General features: G+C 42.4%; 1 protein-coding gene across 4 annotated transcripts in view; it reads left to right on the top strand.

Moving 5' to 3' along the window:
• Nucleotides 1-18,050, top strand: part of FNDC3B (fibronectin type III domain containing 3B) — a 186,064-nt gene that overhangs the window by 103,787 nt on the left and 64,227 nt on the right. For all 4 annotated transcript variants that reach the window (XM_063408242.1, XM_063408243.1, XM_063408244.1 and 1 more), the window contains one exon: nt 15,357-15,415. In XM_063408242.1, the coding sequence (XP_063264312.1) occupies nt 15,357-15,415 (59 nt within the window). The remainder of the gene's footprint in view (nt 1-15,356; nt 15,416-18,050) is intronic.

Genomic DNA, 18,050 nt, shown 5'->3' with positions numbered 1-18,050 from the left:
AAATCTATTCTCATTTCATGTATTATGCCCATGAAATTTGAGTAAATGGTCAGGGAAAATTCTGCCATGTATCAGTAACTTCCAACTTCCTTCCAACATTAAAAGAAGGAAGGGTTCCCCAAAAATCTGCTTCAGCACTGGTAGAAGAAATGTGGTTATAGATCATCAATTCTGAATGTGATCAGTACTGAGATTAAGTTACTCTGGAGTATCTTTGCTCAGTCACTTCTCCAGTTATGGATCCAGCCTGTGCACCTCTGTGCTCTGTACAGCATGATGGTACATTAAAAATGAGTTGGTGCTTCCTTATCCCAGGGTGGTTCTATAACATAGCAACACCCTCTTTTTACTAGGAAATTTATGGTTTCAGATTGGGGATATAAGTGCAATTCTGACCTTTTCCATTGACTGCATCATGCTGTGCTGGGTGGTGCACTTGTAAATAAAAATCTCTAGTTATGTTGGAAATAGGCTGTTTTAAGGCAAAAAAAATAAAGGAAACTGATTGCTTATAATTGTCTGAAAATATAGCAATTCTTCTGAGTGTGTCTGGTAAGATGATGGATGGTGTCCTGTACAGGTAGAAGGCTTGGAGATATGATACTGGGATTCTGATTTGAAATCCATATTGGAGCTTTTCCACAGGGCTGTTTTAAAAACTGAATGGGAGAGGAGGGAGCAGGGTTGGGGTTTTTGTGGGTTGGTTTTTTTTTCTTTTTGTAAAAGAGCCTTGCCATGAAAAAAGAGCTGTAAGAGGAAATCCTGTCCCATTCATGCTGTCCTTTATGAATTTCAGTCTGAGTCACTTCCTTCTCCTGCACTCAGTGGCTCCCTTCTTGGTCATGCAGTGATCTGGTAGTTCAAGAAGTTCTGTGTGTGCCTGCAAATTCTGTGGGAACATAAGCAGTTTTGAGCATTCTGACAATGCTTTTGCCTATTTCCTTATAAAACATCTTTTCTTTTTTTCCTCTCTTCAAATGCGATAATTTTTTTAAAAAAAAATCTTTATTGAAGCTTGAAGAGCTTAAGACAGCCCAAACTAAAACACTTGAAATGGGTAAAAGTGGGAAGCAGTGATGGATTGTTGTGAATCCTGTGCAGGAGCTGGGAGCCAGGACAAACAGAGCCAGCCTGGGCAGGGAGGTGGCTCCAGGCTGGTCGTGTGTGCCTTTGTGAAAGTGTTCCTAAAGAAGTTTCTGCCCTCATTTGAGAAGATCTGGCTTCAGATCAGAGGCTCTTCTAACCCAGTGTGATGAAGATGATGCTGAGGAGGAGCCTGCAAGCCTGAATGCATCCCTCCAGCAGCATCCAGACCTGCCAGGACCAGGGAGGGTCGAGTCCTGCCCAGTCCTTTGGGTGCCCACTCACTGATCTGTTGGCTGTGAACCCTTCGTAGTCAGTTTTGAAAAGCACATTTGCCTGAGGAACACTGACTTTGGTGTGCACTTCACTGCTTGGAGCAGCTGCTTTCTTGCACGTGGCACTGATGTGCTTTACAGTGGAGAAGGGAGGAAAAAACCTCAGAGTCAATTAATAGTTCAAAAGAGTTGTTGTAGATTATTGACAGATCATAAACTTCCATTGCCATATGCATACAAGCCTCAGAGGTGTTGCTTTTCTCTTGTGGAGGTTTTGTAAATCTGATTTTGTGCACTGAATCAGCCTCCATCTACTCTGAAAGGTGAAAACCATGGCTTCAAATTCCTGCTGAAGTTTCTCAGGAGGTGTGAGTAGCTCTGTGTGCTCATTCCTTTGAGGGCAATGCATTGGGAATACACAAAATGGACTTGGCAAGACAACTTCCTGACAATGGTGGTTTTAACTTGAAAACATTTAAAAATAAGTACTTAATTTGGCAAAGCAGAAGTTGTGAGGTGAATTAAATACCCTCAGGTACTGAGTGGGGTGGGATGTGCTCTGCAAGCTGCTAGTAAGTGATGCAGAGTGGGTGACCTGTGATGAACCAGAACTGAGCTGTTCTTGGTACAGCCTCATCCTGTTCTCTCTGAATCTTCCGTGTAACATTTAAATATACTTAGGAAAAACGTGGTGGTTTTTTTGGTTTTTGTTTTTTTTCTATTTTTGTTTAACTGTATCAAGTTGTTGTTTTAATCCAGAGCCTGTGAATTAAAGGGAAATTGTAGGAGCTGTGATTCAGTGCAGACAGGAACCAGGCGAAGTTCCTCTTCTTACTCATTCTAGATCCTGTCAATTCTTTTCTATTTTGGTCCTGAATCTATTTTGCTTATTGAGTCATACATTTATCTGTGCCTGTAAATCCTATAGATTTAAAAGCGTAAAAGAGTAGTTTCATCACTTTTGGTCCATGTAATCAAAGAGGCTGAGAAACAGTGGCAATACATGTAAATTTAACATTCTTTTAGCCAGGAACTGATGATCTGGTGCATGCTAATAAACATTTGTTATAGCAATGTAGAAATGTTCTGCAGACAGAATTGGTCATAAATGTTTTGTCTGCTGCCATACAAAATACCCCTCTGGTAGATGCAGCTTCTCTGGTGTCCCTAAATGTATTTGCTTCTATAAAATAAGGAGTTTCAATAAGATTGTCTCTTAAAAACAACCTGTCAAAACTGACACAATGATTTTATTAATAGCATTGAAAAAAACACATGGAAGAGTAAAATACATCTGTCAGGTTAAGTGAATTTTAGTATTAGCCCAAATAATGCAACATGAAACATAATATTTAGTGGAACCAGAGATGTGTTGAATCTTGAGAGCACAGATCAGCATCATATATGAAATCTAAATGGTGTTACTGTTCCTACTGCATTTTTTAAAATCGTTTTAGCCATTAATAATACTTGTCTGAATTCTTCAGACTTATACCTCATTAGAAATAGATTTTGTGTGCTCTGTGCTGTTTTCCTGTAAGTTTTAATGCATGAGAGGAAACCAGATGCATTAATTAGGGCATAGTCTGAACTTGGGAAGGCAGTGTTCATTTGCAACACCCAGAATTTCCAGTGTGATATTCTGGTGCCTTGACCTTATCTCCCACATCATGACTGAGCTTGTGCTTTTGTTTGTTTCTATTTGGAAATATGCCTGCTTCTTCAACAGTCTCTATCTTTGGTATTTTCTCTAAAATAATAGGCTGTGAATTGGTCATTCAGGCAGTAAACAAGGTGGTTATGAGTGTCAGATACACCTTCATGTACCAGCTTGAACTCCATTAGCTGGGCCACACAGATTCTCAACAAATAATATTTTTGCCTAATAGTCATGTAAAGTAGTCACTTAAGTGAGCTTTATATAGACTGATGGCTGTATTAGAAACATATTGCAGGGTTCAGGTAGAGTATGTTCCCAAGTTCATGGCAGTCTGTGTGCCTGCAAGAATTTATCCAGATCAGGCTTAATTTGTGACTTTGCTTCAGCAAAAATAATGGCTAAAATGTTTATCCAGCATCACTGAATTACGCTCTGTTGAGGGAGAGAAACAAATCTGTTTCCTCTGCTTAACTTATATCATGGGGGCTTTGATGGAGAAAGGTAAAAGCTGAATATCAGAAATGGTTCTGGACAGCAAGTCCATGCCCAGTGCACTCCCTGCCTCTGCCCTAGCTTTGCCTACTTCCAAACCCAGCAGTGTTTTGCTTTTTGCCTGTGGGTGCTTCCTTCTCACACATCCTGACCAACTCTTTCCCAGAAGCTGCCTGTGTGCAGACAGTTTCCAGGGATTTGCAAGCCTGTGAAATCTTGTCTGCATGTGACCTGTCACAAGCAGGGAGATATTCTCTTGCTGTATCCAAACTGCAGAGACAAACCCAAATTTTATGGGGAGTCTGAATGCCATGGCAGTCCCACCTTCTTTCACACCACACTGCTTTGTTTGCACAGAGTTCTACAAGCTGGGAAGGGCTGACACAGGGAGAGAGGAGATACACTCTATTTTTATGCACTTATCTTGAAAGACTAAAGAACCAGCTTCATAACTTCAGCAGCAGAAGTTGTAGATAAGAGATTCTCTTCGTCAGCTAAGTGGGAGCATCTCCTGATTTAATTGCACAATAGTCTCCCATCTTCAGTGTCAGCTGCTTTTAAAGGCAAGTGGAAATGCCTCAAACTTGGTTTTGTTCAGACTTTTTGTACCTGAAAATGCAAAGAGAGCACCAGACAGTGTGGATACAAATGATCCAGCGTGGTTATGAGGTGCTCTGAGAGCTGCTGGTCTGGGCATCCGTGGCTCTGAGCCATCCATGGGGCAAATGGGTCTCCACAGTTCTGGTTACATTTTTTAGCCTCATCACAGCAGCTGTGACAAAATAAATCTCATTAGAAGCTCTAAGTGTGCTAACTGCAGGAAACACAGCTCAAAGCCCACCGAGGAACATGTAGGGCATATCTAGTAAAGAGTGGGGGACTCTGGCTCCTAGGGCTTGTGTTTGACCTTATTAGGGCTTACAAACCCTTTTGGCAGTGGCTAGTGTTTAACCCCAAACCATTTTGGCAATGACTGGTGCTTTACCCCAATCCTTATCAGTTTCTGTAGGCTCTCATATTTTTATTCTCATCTGCTTTATCCCTCCCTTGCCTCATTTTGCCAGCAGGATCTCCTTGGCAGGGCGAGCTGGAGAAGCTGTGTGCTCCATCATTTATCAGGAAGTCGGTGCTAAATGACGTAAGGCACAACCTCTTCCCCCAGAGGATCCTCATATTATCTCAAGAATTTGCAGCTTCTGCTGCAACTGACAGTCAAATCCAGCAGACTGAAATCTGAACTTTTTTCCTAGGAGTTTACATAATTTATGGTTACCCACCCAACAGGAAAAAAAATTGTACAAAGTACGTTTTCATCCTGTTTAAATGCTCACTGATTAAATGCTGTGATGGGGAGAAGAGTTACACCAAGACCTCAGAGCTTTCAGAGCAAGATAAGCAGTGTATCCTCACCAGTTAGGAGGAGATAACGTGGACCACCGACAAAAGAAGGGAACTGTGTTTCCCTTATTTGGCAATATCTGGGACACTGAGCCAAAAGGGAGAGGGTATTTATAGGGAAGAGGTAGAACATTTCCTCCCTCCAGACTATAAAAAATAAAATGGGTTTAAGTCTAATGATTTAATGAGCAACACTTATTTGTATAACCAGATGTTCTGAACAATGTCTGTCTGTATTTCCAGCTGGATTTGCAAAGGTGCTGAAATGAAATTTCATGTCTCCTGCAGTTAATGGGATTTGTTTACTGAACTCTCTTAGGCTGTGCTTCAAACCCCATCGGTTACTCTTCCTTTTCCAAGGAAGGGTGGAATTTGATTTCTAAAGTTTTTGTGACCTTCAGTATATTTGTTTTAAAGTGGAGGAAGGATCTTAATGCAGGGTGATGCTTTGAGTGTTGCAGTTAACAAAAGGATGAACACTGTTCTAAAATGAAGCAGCCATTTCAGTTTTCTCCAAGGTTTATTATAAAAGATTTTGTTCTGAAGCTTGAGTTTGGTTTTTTTTTGTTGGTGGGGGGTTTTTTGGTTGTTGTTTTTTTTTCCTTCTGAGGAGCTGTGCTTAGAAGCAGCTGCTTTGATTTACTGCGATGCACGTGACTTGTGCCTGAATTTCATCTCTGCAATGAAATCCAGAATGAGCTGAAATTCCTGTAGCTTTGTTGAATCCTTCCCAGCAAGCAGTAATCAGGTGGATATTTCTGTGAAATACTTTCAATATTTGGAAAGGGTTCTTAGTGGTGAAACTGGTTGTGCCACTGTTCAAGATGACATTCTGCCCTCGTCCTATACAGGACTGCGAATTGCCCATGGCACTTGTTTCAGCTCACTAGTAGGAAGTTGGTACAGACATTATAGATGAAGGTTTTTTAACATTCTTGAGCTCATTCTTCCCATCTCAGGCATGAGAGGGCACAGAGAAGATTACATCAGCCTTTTTGACTTCTGCATTTTAGAATTTTAGCCTCCAGTCTTTATTAAATGTTCTGTTTAATATCCTTCTAGCTCATATAGTCATAGTTCATCCTTCAGACAGGACTGCAAAGCAGTTTAGGCTGGAATTGCTTGAGTCAGTTGATTGTCATCTGTCATGAGGAAGATAATTTATTTCTGTTCTGCTGTCAATCTGTAGATGTTTGGGTTGATTTAAAGAAGGGAGGGGAAGCTCTTTACCTTTCCCCCCTCTCTGAGCTTTGGTGCCCGGGCTGAGTGGAAAGAGAAAAATGTTACTTGGTTTCTGGGACTACTGTGATCTCCATCACTCATTGCAGTTTCATTGTACTACACTTTTCATCTGGAAAAATAGGTCAGTAATTTACATTGGTACTAGAAGAGCTTAGGTTGGGGTTCATTGAAAGAATGTTGTAACTGCAGGCCCTCACTAGGTTGCCATTGAAAAATCCCACTGCAGGCTTCATGAAAAATCTTTGCCTTTGTAGCACCACAATTTGGAATGGCTGTATTAAAAAAAAAAGCCCAAACTTTTTTTGTGTGGAATCTAACATATTTTAAAGATGTGTGAATAGTGTAAATAGTGCATAGAAATAAAATCGATGCTTTAATGTAAATGCTTGGACAAAAATCAAGAACAGTGAAAAGATGGTGTATTTTCTAGTTTTATCCTGTTTTAGGACAAGTTTTCCCTGCTTACTCTCTCATAGAGGATGAATAGCTTGCTTTGCTGTGTCTGTTCTTGAGACTGAAATAGTGGTTATTGCTAAAACCCAGCATCGCACAGCACTTTGCATTGCCCACCACAAAATCTAAAGACTTTTTTTTTGATACAAGCAAGGCTGAAGAGTTGTGACTGAGGGCAAAATTTGGCCTGCAGTTATTTTCTTAATTTTTTTGTTTTTAGTTCATGATGGGTTCTGCTGTGCCTCTGCACTGGTGAAGTGCTCTGCTGCCTTCCTATTGTTGTAACAAAGTCGGTGGCTCTATGAGATTCACTGCCAAGGAAGTTGTTAATTTTGGCTGAGGTGCTCTGTTTAATCCCCAGCAAGTTTGGAACTCCTATGGAGTCTGTTTTGGCTGTGCTGTGTGATTGTTTTTCTGTGCAAATATGCAGTTCTGCAGGTTATTTTGCTAGTTTTATGTTTGATCAGGAAAATGCTCTTATTGTGCAATAGGCAGATTAGCAAAGGGTTTAATGGCCAGAATTGCCTATGGTCATATTTTTGAACATCAAGAAGAAGTAAGTTTTATTTTGTGTTCAGTACTGCTGCCGTTGTCCCCCTACACTGGGGATGGTATTTCAGAGAAAATATTTCCTCATTGGCATGGGGCAGCAGACACAGGATTTCAAAGGCCAGACTGGTACACTGGAGACTCTGTGTTCATTAGGGATTGTGCTTTCCACCTCAGTTCTTGGAGAATTCACCTTGCAGGGCTCCCCTCTGCCCCAGCAGGACTTTGTGTGGCTGTCCCAGCAGGGACACTCAGGAGTGCCAGAGACAAAGCCATGCCTGTGGTGGGATGCAGTGGAGCTCTCAGTGACCCAGTTGGGAAGAGAAGACTGATCCCTGGTGCTGTCAAACTTGTGCTTTTTGTCAGTGCAAGGAGGAGCTGGGAGCCTCCTCTCACTGTGTGTTCATGATGCTCAGGCTCCTGCTTTGCCTGGCTGGGACACTCAGGTGCCAGGACTGAAGGGGATGTTTTCTTTGGGAGAGGAAATCTCTCTGTAAATGGCATATGGTGTAATTTCATGGCTGGTGTCAGACATCCCTTTGAGCCAGTTTCATATTTTAAGAAGCATGGGTATCTCAGCCATGCTGCTGACCATCCCCTGCTCCTGCTCTGAGCTGGGGAAGCCTGTGGAGTTTTTATGGCCACGTCACTTGGGGCAGCCTGGGGTGCTGGTGACAGCAAGGTGCAGCTCTGCAGAGGTTACATCCCCTCTGGAGTGACCACTGTGTTCTCAGCCTGGAGAACAACCCTTGAGTGTGGCAAAGGCTGGACAGGGAGTCACAGGGAATGAGAGGGACAAAACATAAAGCAGCATGGAAATAAATGGAAGGAATTAAGTGTAAGGAAATTCCATGCATCCCAACTATTGTACAAAATTCTGAGAGGTGTGAAGAACATAATTTTTCCCAGGAAAAGGTTAGTGTTGTTGGCAAAGTTTGTAGTGAGAACAAAACTTCTACCTGGAAAGTGGGAGTCAGGAGCTCCAGGAAAGTTTTAGGAGGGACTTTCAGTCTCTTTGTCAAATACTTGACCAAAAGATAAACCAAAACTTTTATTGTCTTCCCAACCCCACATAGCGTGCGAGCTGCTGAAACAGAATAGCAAAAGAGAAGCTGTCAAAAATAAAAAGAAAAAATATTTTGACACAGAAAATAAGCTTAAAGCAGGTTGAAATGATGAGAGTGCTCCAAGAGGAGGTCCTGTGTGTAAGTGGTTTGTTGTTCCAGCAGATTCAGCTTGGGCTTCCTCTGTTTCTGTGGGTTATGTCATTGTTTGATTTGGTGTTCCTTCAAACCCAGCAGCTGCAGCCATCCACAGTGCACTGTCTCTGTTATCTGCTTTGGGACATGTACAAAGCGCTCGCTCACGATGTCAAATGGATCTGATGGGGATGGGGAGCTGCTGTATTTTACTAAGAAAGCCTTTTTCTGCCTTCTAATGGACCAACTGTGTGCTCACAGTAGGAATTCGCTCAGATCTCCAGCCAGTCAAGTAGGAGTTGTTTTTGCTGTCTTCCAGCAGTAGCAGCGAAGAAGCAGAGAAAAACAAACCCAACATGTCACTTACCCTCCATTTGTCCCTTGCATCCAGCCTTTTCCCTTGCTGGTTGCTACTGATCTTATTTTCCTTCTTTCATCCCAGTGAAAAACATAGATCCAAACAACAGTGGGGAGCATGGAGGATTGGATACCCTTACATTTATTTTTAAAACACTTTTTAGCCCGGATGACTTCATTATGTATATCTGAATGCCTCCACATCTGATCCTGATCCATGTGGTAGCAAGTGCCTTTGGTTAAAGAAGGATGAGCTGTGAATTTGCACTTCAGGTATTTTGGAGTATCCTGTTCCATGAACAATGGAATACTCAAGGTGAAACTAGCAGTTCAGTAGGCATGGACTGTGGGCAGGACATCTCTGAAGCCTGGGATTGAATTCATGCCTGAATCACAGTGGTGTTGAGAAAAACATTTCAGTTATCCATAGCTTTATTGTCCCAGTGAATCAGGATGACTAGAGGTTTGATTTTTCTGATTTTAGATCTGAAAATGTGCCTTCCTGGATTTTATACAGGAGTTTTGTTCTGTTTGCCGTCAGTTATTCAGGGAGTGACTTTGGGTTGATTGGTTGGTTTTTGGGTTTTTTGTGTGTTGGGGTTTTTTCTCCCTTTGTTTTGGTTGAGGGTTTTTTTTGATTGTTTGTTCTGTTGTTTTTTGTGGTTTTTTAAAATATCTATATATGGTTTGGTGTTTAAGGATAAATAATGAAGGATAAGCTCCTAGACAGTAATTAAGGTATGTTAGCAGGAGAAATCAGATAGCAACAGTGGGAAGGCACTTAGAAATGAAAAAATTGATACACTCCTGCACAGCAGTTTCTAAAGAATCAGAACATGTTTTAACAATTGCATCTAAAGTTGGATAACATCAATCTCTCTACCTTTGTCAGGGGAGCTGTAGTTGTGTTTTATCATTGATGGTTTTTATTAGCTTTCACGTAATGAACAGAACTTGGAAATATTTAACATTTAGAAATCTCCTCCAGGCTTAATTAATAATCTTCCTTGGTGTATTATAGGTTCTCATGGTGTGATTGTTTTGAATGTAAATTTTTTTCACAATTTTTTTATTCTGAAGGACTCCCTGTTCTGCCCAGTGTGGAAGTGGTGCTGGGAAGAGTTTTTTAAAGCCCTGTGTGTTCAGTGTGACACTGGGTTTGCCCTTCCCAGTGTCTCAGCTGTCAGCCAGCAGTAGCCTGGCAATTTAGCCCTGACCCTGCCCTGTTCTGTCCTGCCTCCCTGACAGGCTGGAGAGCTGCATCAAACTGGATTAGGCAGGAATTTGTCCTAGGTCTAATTTTATTCAATATTTTCATTAAGGGCTTGAAGGATGGGATAAGGATTGAGGTTTATTAAATTATAGTCCATATCAGGCTCTGACAGGGTTGAGAGTGCTTGATGGGTCAGGGAAAGGAGGACAAGACAGAAGAGCTCTGTAATGGCCTTCAAAGAAAAAGCTTGATCAAGGCAAGGGCCATGTACTGCACTGCAGCTAGTTGTTCTCAAACCTGCTGGTTTTTTAATTAGGTGGTAATTCTGGGAGGAATAGGAGATTACAAACCCCAAGAGTCAAGTTATTCTGTAGACAAGGAGAAGAGGAAACTTCTAAGCAAATTCTGTAAATGGGTGCTTAGTTTTGGTGCTGCCAGGACCTCAGCTGGCACGTGGTGGGCAGGGCTGTGCCACATCTTCAGAAGGATGGAGACCAATTTAAAAATGTGGCAAAGGACAGCAGCAGGTGGGGTCTCTTCAAGACAGGTATGAAGGAATGAGCTTGTTTTGTTGGAGGAAGAAATTCCTGCAAGTGTGTGAAAGGTGGCAACAAAGAAAGGGGTGATGAACTCGCCTGGGGCAGATATGCAGGAAAAAGGAATAAGATTCAGATGCAGCAGGGAGAGTTGAGATGATCTTCCCTGTGGTCAGGAGTTAGATGCTGTGCTAGTTGGCCTAGCTGAGAAGTTTGGAGATTACCATGATCACAGGGCAGGAGGTCATTTATTTGTCATTTATTTTGGAAAAATGGGCTAGAGAGCCTTCTCAGAGAAATGGTTTGGGGATAGATGATCATGTTTCAATGTAGGAGGATGGACTCAGTGACTGTGTCACCTCCCCTCTGGTCCTGTGACTCAGCTGCTGCGTGACATCTGCAGCTTTAGGTTTGTTCTTGTACAAGGAGCTTATTAACTTATATTTCTGCCATGCCCTGAGTGTTCTTCTTGGTGTCTTCAGCTTTGACATCGGCAGGCAGCTCACAAAGGAGCTGGGCTGTGTTTTGAAGAGTTCATTTTCTCGGGGGCTGTAGGTTGTGCTGTACGTGACTGATGAAAGATCTTTCCCAGCACTAAAGCCGGTCACAGCCCCGATAAATCTGGAACAAATTCTGAGAAAGCATGTCATGTTATGACTGGCATATCTGTGAGCATGGAGCTCTGCTTGAGAATTAAGACTCAGAGTTTGCAAAGTGCTAGTGCTGATGTCATTCCCTTGGAATGGAAGGGCTGTTGAAACAGTAAATACTTTCTGTGGCCAGAAGCTAAGGCTTGAGCTGGACCTTTTCCTCTCTTCGAAGGAAAGAATGCAGAACAAACCTAAAATGTGTATTTGCAATGGGAAAATCTTAATTAGTTTAGAGCTTTTAGCTATTTCAAACCATTTACATACACAGCTGCTGTTCATGCAAACATGTAAACTATTGATGGAAACTTCAAACTTACCTTGAACTGACATTTTTTTCCGTTTTTTAAAGCTGTGCTTGGTGTTTAAAAGTATGGTTGGAAAGGTCTGAAAATTATATTTGTGCTGTACGTGCAGAAAGGAACATAGACACAGGCTAAGAGAAGCATAGAATAAAAGGCTTTAGTTCAGCAAGACTTGACACTGAAGCTCTGTTAGCACCAAACAGCTGCTGAGAAAGTGTTCAGTTTTTAGGGGCATTTGCTGCTGGTTGTAGCTATAGAGTTTTGTTTATGATTCAAAACTCTGAAAAAAAAGGGCTTGATGTGGTCCAGGTCTTTCTGCAGTAAAAGATCAATCTGAAACATTGGATCCAAAGAACCCACAGCCTGGGAATCAGAACCTACTGCTGTAGCTCGGGAGTGCTGTAGTATCTCAGACAGTGAGATCAGCAGGGTAACTCAGATTTTTGTACTGTCCCTCAGAGGACCCCGCTGAGCATTCATAAGGAATTCATCCCCACCCCCAGCTTCCTCCTAGGAGGAAGAGTTTTGCCATGACAGATGTGGGGAACAGATGTTGAGAGGAAAAGTTAAAATGGGACAATGACCTGAAGTGTTAGCTGGGCTCTTCCCTGACGTGCCTGAGCTTCTGTTCCCGATGGCGAGGGAGGAAAGCAGCTCCTGCTGCCTGCCCCTGCAAGCCCCAGCGTTTGGGGGGTTTGACATGCAGAGATTTTCTGTCTTCCTGTCAATACTCAGTGCTCAGTCAGCTGAGGGAGAGGAAGGGACAAAGATTGAAATGCAAATCAACTGTCTGTCATTCAGGGCCAATTAGTCCCAGGCAGGTGAATCATGCTCAGCCACCCACCACCTTTCTTGAGCAGTTCTGGGTAGTTTTTTTGAACCTGAATCGCCTGTTTTTACATCAAGGCTTGCCCATTTCTTGCTGCTGTTCTTGCCCACTTTTCCACCACTGCATCTGTGATGTCCAGCAGATGCTCATGCTCCTTGTCCCTAAATGCTCCAGTGAGCTAATCTAGAGTATAGTCCTTGGTGGCTGCTGAGGAGCAACAGAGAGCCAGGAGGAAAGGCCTTCCAGCACCTCTGTGTTATCACATAGAGCTTATCAGATGGTTTCTTTCCTTCTCTATCTCTTCTATTTCAGAAGGCTTTCTCCCCTTTGTTGGCTTGGAAGGAAGATCTTGAGCTTGATACTCAAGAGAGATTGGCAGGTCAGAGCAACTTCCCTGCTTGGGGAGGGATTTGGGACAGGTCTCGTTGTACTTAGCTTAGTCTAGCTCAGGAGACTGTGAATAATCATGTTTATTACAGAAAGGAAGTCAGCCATCCATAGAAGCCTGAGATTTCTTTTTATGGCCCTTGAAATGGGAAACTAAGTATTTGAAATACTGTAAATACTGTAATTCTTGATAACCACTGCTGAGGTCCCCTTTCAACCTGTGGTGTTCTCTGATGCTATTATAGACATTGCTGGTGGATATTTATTGCTTTGTGCCATTAATATTTACTTTAATTGCACTGGGCATTATTTGTTATATGTATCCCATTCCCTCTCTCCCTCTCCCCAAAGTCTTTGAAGACTTGTCTTCTTCCACTTCCAGGTTATCTGTATAAACACTTGGTGACATAAATGTCCATCCTGACCTCATAAATGTCCATCCTGACCTCATAAATGTCCATCCTGACCTCATAAATGTCCACATGTCTGTAACAACCCAAGGTTTCTGTATCTGGTACCCAGAGCCTTCTGTGTGAACAGCATACATAGTTGGGGCACTAATATAAAAAATTCCCAGAGTAGGACTCTTCATTGAGAAGTTTGATTGAAGTAATTAAATTATTATTTATTTGCTGGGCACAGCCACCTCCCTTAAGTCTTGGAGTGAGTTCCTGTGCCTGGAGCAGTTTGAACCCTCAGCCCTGACCTGCAGAGGGTCAGAGGACTCAATACTGTACAAAGAAATCACCTTTCATGGGAGAGGGAAATGAGATTTTGTTGGGCTTCAGGGTTTGTTTTCCTCTCCTGCTCAGTGTGACAGAGCATCCTTGCTAGAAAGCAGAGAGAGGAAAGAAAATTCAGTCCACATGTTTGGGATTTAAGGTTGAGAGTGATTCAGGCTCAGCTTCTGGGGGTTGTAATTAGGGGTGACATAATAACCATAAACTTTCGATAAAATAGTAGCAGCTTTTTTGTTACACTCAGAGCTGCAGAAGCTGCTTCTGATTAGCATCCCTTCGAGATAAGCCTGCAGGATCTCCACAGTGTGCAGATCTGGCTCCAGGCTTTTGTGACACAGTTCAACTTCTTTGCTGATGCTGAAAGGAACCCTGCCTTCTGAAATACCCCAAATTTTGACATTTTCACTTGGATCACCATCTCAGCCTTGTCCTTAGCCATTTTAGCCCATCTGGTAATTCTGAAATCATTGAAAGTATTATCACATTCTGACTCAATCCTGCTGGTTTATGCACTTTATAATACACTCAGAGGGTTATCTGCTATGGAAAAAAACCCAATCTTGCTATCCTCAACTTCTTCTGAAATATTACTACTCCTTTCTTTTCCAAGTGGCTGAGACTAAAAGGAATCCAGGAATGTGTGTGCAGTAGGAGATCTGTCATTCCCAGTCCACACCAAGGTACATTCTTTTAGGGAGAGATGGGCATTTACACTGGAATTCTGCCATCAGTATTCAGCCAATTCTATTTTTTGGCAGTCGAGCACATGGAATTTTTAAAAAGAAGATCTACTTTTTTAAAGCAGGTCACAGACAAAAATAAAGACACATTCTTGGGCTACGAGAAGTAGGTCAGGTTTTGGGGGAATCATTAGTGAAAGCTGTTGATCTGATCCCACCTGTTTATTAATGTTTTTTGCTTCCTATGCCAAGTACGTCTGGCTCATTTTGCTTTAGGTGAGATATGTTCTTCTGCTTTGGTGAGCAAACTTTTTGCATTAACATCTTAAAAAAAGAAAAATCCAAAAAACAGGAAAATATGTTCCTAGTTTTCCATTAGAGAATACTGTAGTGGAAAGTGAGGCCTCTCTGTGCTGTCGTCCAAAAGGAATAAAGCTGCTTTGTGTCACCTCATTACTCTAAGCTGATGTTTCACCTCAAGATTGTTTTGAGGGGGGAGGATGAGGGAGAGGCTGGTTCCACTGCTCAGAGGATGCCTCTGCAGCACCTTCTGCACAATTATCCTTTTAATTGAGGGGGAGCATCTCACAGCCTGTGGCTCCCTCTGTGTAGCCCCTGCTAGAGCTGCTGTGCCAGGCCCAGGGCTCAGGCAGGGAGGATGGATTGCTGCTGCTCAGGCTTTGGAATCTGCCTGGCATCACTTCATTGCCTCCACTGTTGGAAGGTGGCTGTAAAAGAGCTTTGGGTATTACTCAGTTTAAGGACAGATGGCTGCAGGGTGGGTGCTGGGGCTCAGGGCAGGCACCTTGGTGGCTCCCTTAGGTTTCCCTGCATGGGACAGGGACATTTGCCCTCTGCAGAGCCCTGGTGGGCAGGGGGCAGCCCAGGCTGCAGCTGCTGGAGTGAGGGTGGCTTTGGTTAACAAACCAGGGTCAGGTTCAGCAGGAACTGAGAAACTCCTGGGGTTTTTTCACAGCTGAGTTCTGGAGACAGGATGGTTTTACTCTGAATGCAGATCACAGTTAATAGCACTGTTTGTGGAGGACACCTCTGCAGATAGTCTCACATTTCTGAACATCTGCAATTACTAGAAGTTTCATTCTCTCCTTTTTCTCTTTTAATTTTTGTGATGTTAATCCATGTAAGTGCATGCCTTAAATTCACAAGGCAGCTGATGCTCATATGCAGGTAATGTCTGTCTGTCTCCCTCCCCTATTTAGAAATTCTAAAAGAATTATTGATGTAACTGAAGTTTTTGTTTAATTTCAGTCATTTATTTCTCTTCCTCTTTCCACATTCTTTATTTTACAGAATTTGATTCAGAAGCAAAAAGGGTTCAAGACATTCTTTCTGGAATGGAGAAACCACAGGTATGTGATCCCAGATTGCCACACAAACGTACAATAGCAAATGTGAAAAAGTAGATTGTGTCACAACATACTGGTGATTTCACAGGGGACCACCTCTGATTTTTTCCCTTAGTAGATTGTTGCCACTAACTCATTTTACTGGGATATAAATCTGAAGGATCTTTTGTGCTCATGGGTGTTTGAGGGCTCTGCCCACCCCAGGAATTGCACCAGTTGTCTGTTTCCAGAGGACAATTCCCAGTATTCATACTGCAGTGGGGAACTCAATGCACTGGGGTGACTTGCATAGCTCTTACCCCCTCTCCCCTGGGTTTAATTTTGTCATGAGTAATTTATGTCTTTAATCATGATTAAATTAAGCTAATTCTATTATTCAATGGCAAATTACTATAGTCTGTGTTTGTCTGAGCCATAAAACCCTGTAAATTATGATGGAATTGAATCACCCTGTAAATACCCTAATGCTGAGTGTGACTGCAGTCAGGTGAAGTTATTAATAAATCTGATAGTAAGCCCTTCTCTAATTTGGTGTGTCAAATGAAAGCCAGAAGAGCACTGTGGGTCTGAATGAATGGTCCAAGTTAGCAGTGGAAGAAGCAGTCATGGGCAGAGGGAGACAAAAACCCCAAAGCACAGCCAATCTCCTTTGCTCTGCAGAGCTCAGGCCTTTCTCTGGAGAGGCCAGCTGGAGAGGTAGGACACAGATAAGCAAATAAATAAAAAAATAATGGTGGAAAGCTCATGGGAAGGCTTGGTTCAGCTGATAGAGGCTGATACAGACACATTCTGCAGTGGGAGCCTTGGCTGCAGAAGTGGCAGAGCTCAGGGAGAGCCAGGCGCGAGCAGCACAGGCTGAGCTTTATTTTTTTGGACTCTCTTCTGATGGGTGCTTTTGTTGTGAATAAATACAAAAGGTGCTTGGTCTTAAATTGTTCCATCAGTAGGTGCTGGTGTGCTGGCATGGGCAGGAGCTGGTTCTGAGCCAGGCCTGCAGAGATGATGAACACCAGCCTGAGCTCCTGCTCACAAGGAGGAATTTGCTTCACTTTGTGTGGAAACAAGTGACACTACTGAGCTGAAGACTTAAAAGAGCTGTTTCAGGGTGCTCAGAAGGGAAGAAAGTGCACTTAGCACAGAATTAGGCTTGTTTGTTGTACAGAGGGAGTCAATAATTTTGTACCAAGGACCACCTGAATGTTACTCATTTGGTCAATAGCCACAGCCAGGTGGTTTTGCAAAGATCCAGAGAGCTGACAAAATGTGTTGTTTCATACTTTTATCTTTAGAGTTAGGAAGAGAAGCTATTAGGGCAATTTGCAGGATTCTGAGATCTGTGCAATTAGATTTATGGTAACCAGGCCCTTTAAAGTGGAAAGAAGCAAAAAACCAAACAAATAAGACAAAAATAGTCTTCCTTTCATCATACCAAAACTAAGATTTAAAAAAAAATCTAAACCATGGCAAATGCTGGTTCAATAATAATGACATTTACTGAGGTGATGTTGGGGATTATCTGTTATTCTCTCTCTATAAATTTGACATTTGTGAGTAATTAAACTCACAGGACTCTCACAAATCATGGATTGCTGTGAATGAATCTGTGTGTGTGTAGTCAGTATTACAACTAATAGAACTATATCATACTGTGTATGAATGGTCATCTTGGGTCATGTTTCTTGGCAAATCTTAGGCATGCACAAGTGAAAAATAAAACAATGTATAGGAAAGCAACAGTGAAGAAAGAAATTATGCAAAGCAAAAGAGCAGAGTGGTGAGTCAGTGACAAGGGATGCTGTGTCTGCAAATCAAGTCTTGGATTTGATATGTCCAAGTGGGCAGCTCCCTCCATCCGTGGGGTGATGAAGCCATCCAAAGGGATATTAGCCATGTGAGCAACTCCTGCAGGACACCTGTCACTGGGAGGTGTCTGGATCATACAGGGACCTCTCTGAGTACAAAATATACATGCTTTTAAAATGATTACTTCATGAAAGGATTGTTTTCAATAATAGGTATTGTTACCTGTTTGAGAGATGTGCAGCCAAGCTGTAAATTTAATCAGAGTTTTGTCCCTTTAACAGCCAGAACTTTAAAAGGCACCTTTTGCTTTTAATCCCTCATGGTTTTGTGTCAACTGAAATAAGTTTTTAATTCACATTATCACAGACAAAGTAAGCATTCTCTGAAACAAATACCTCAATGAGGGGAGGGAAACCCTACTCTGTGTTTCTGAAATGGCTGCATCCGACAGCCAAGGGGCTTGGGGGGACATCACCCCCCATGGGGAGTCACCAGGGCTCTGTCAAACCACAGCCCAAACATCAGCCTGGCCTTCCAAAAGGCAGCTGCTCCCGCTGACTTGCTCTGCAGCGAAACTCATATTTAATCACCGAGGTTTTTGCCTAAAATTGCAGGATTAGAGACATAATTTAAAAGCAGAATCTCAACCCAGTAATAACTGTGAATTCATTTGACCCCCAAGCCTTTCAAACGGTGCCCTCGAGGGAGTAAATGAATGTTGCTTGCAGTGTAGTTCTCACACATACAATGAGCCCCCGAACCACACGATGCCTGTGAATGCTAACCCGGAATTTGAAAGATAATGAAAGTTGTACAGAAACATTTTTCATTACCT

This window comes from Prinia subflava, chromosome 11 (assembly GCF_021018805.1).
Source record: "Prinia subflava isolate CZ2003 ecotype Zambia chromosome 11, Cam_Psub_1.2, whole genome shotgun sequence".
Taxonomy (NCBI): domain Eukaryota; kingdom Metazoa; phylum Chordata; class Aves; order Passeriformes; family Cisticolidae; genus Prinia; species Prinia subflava.
Note: the sequence above shows the minus strand (reverse complement) of the source record. Positions and strands in the feature narration are given on the sequence as shown.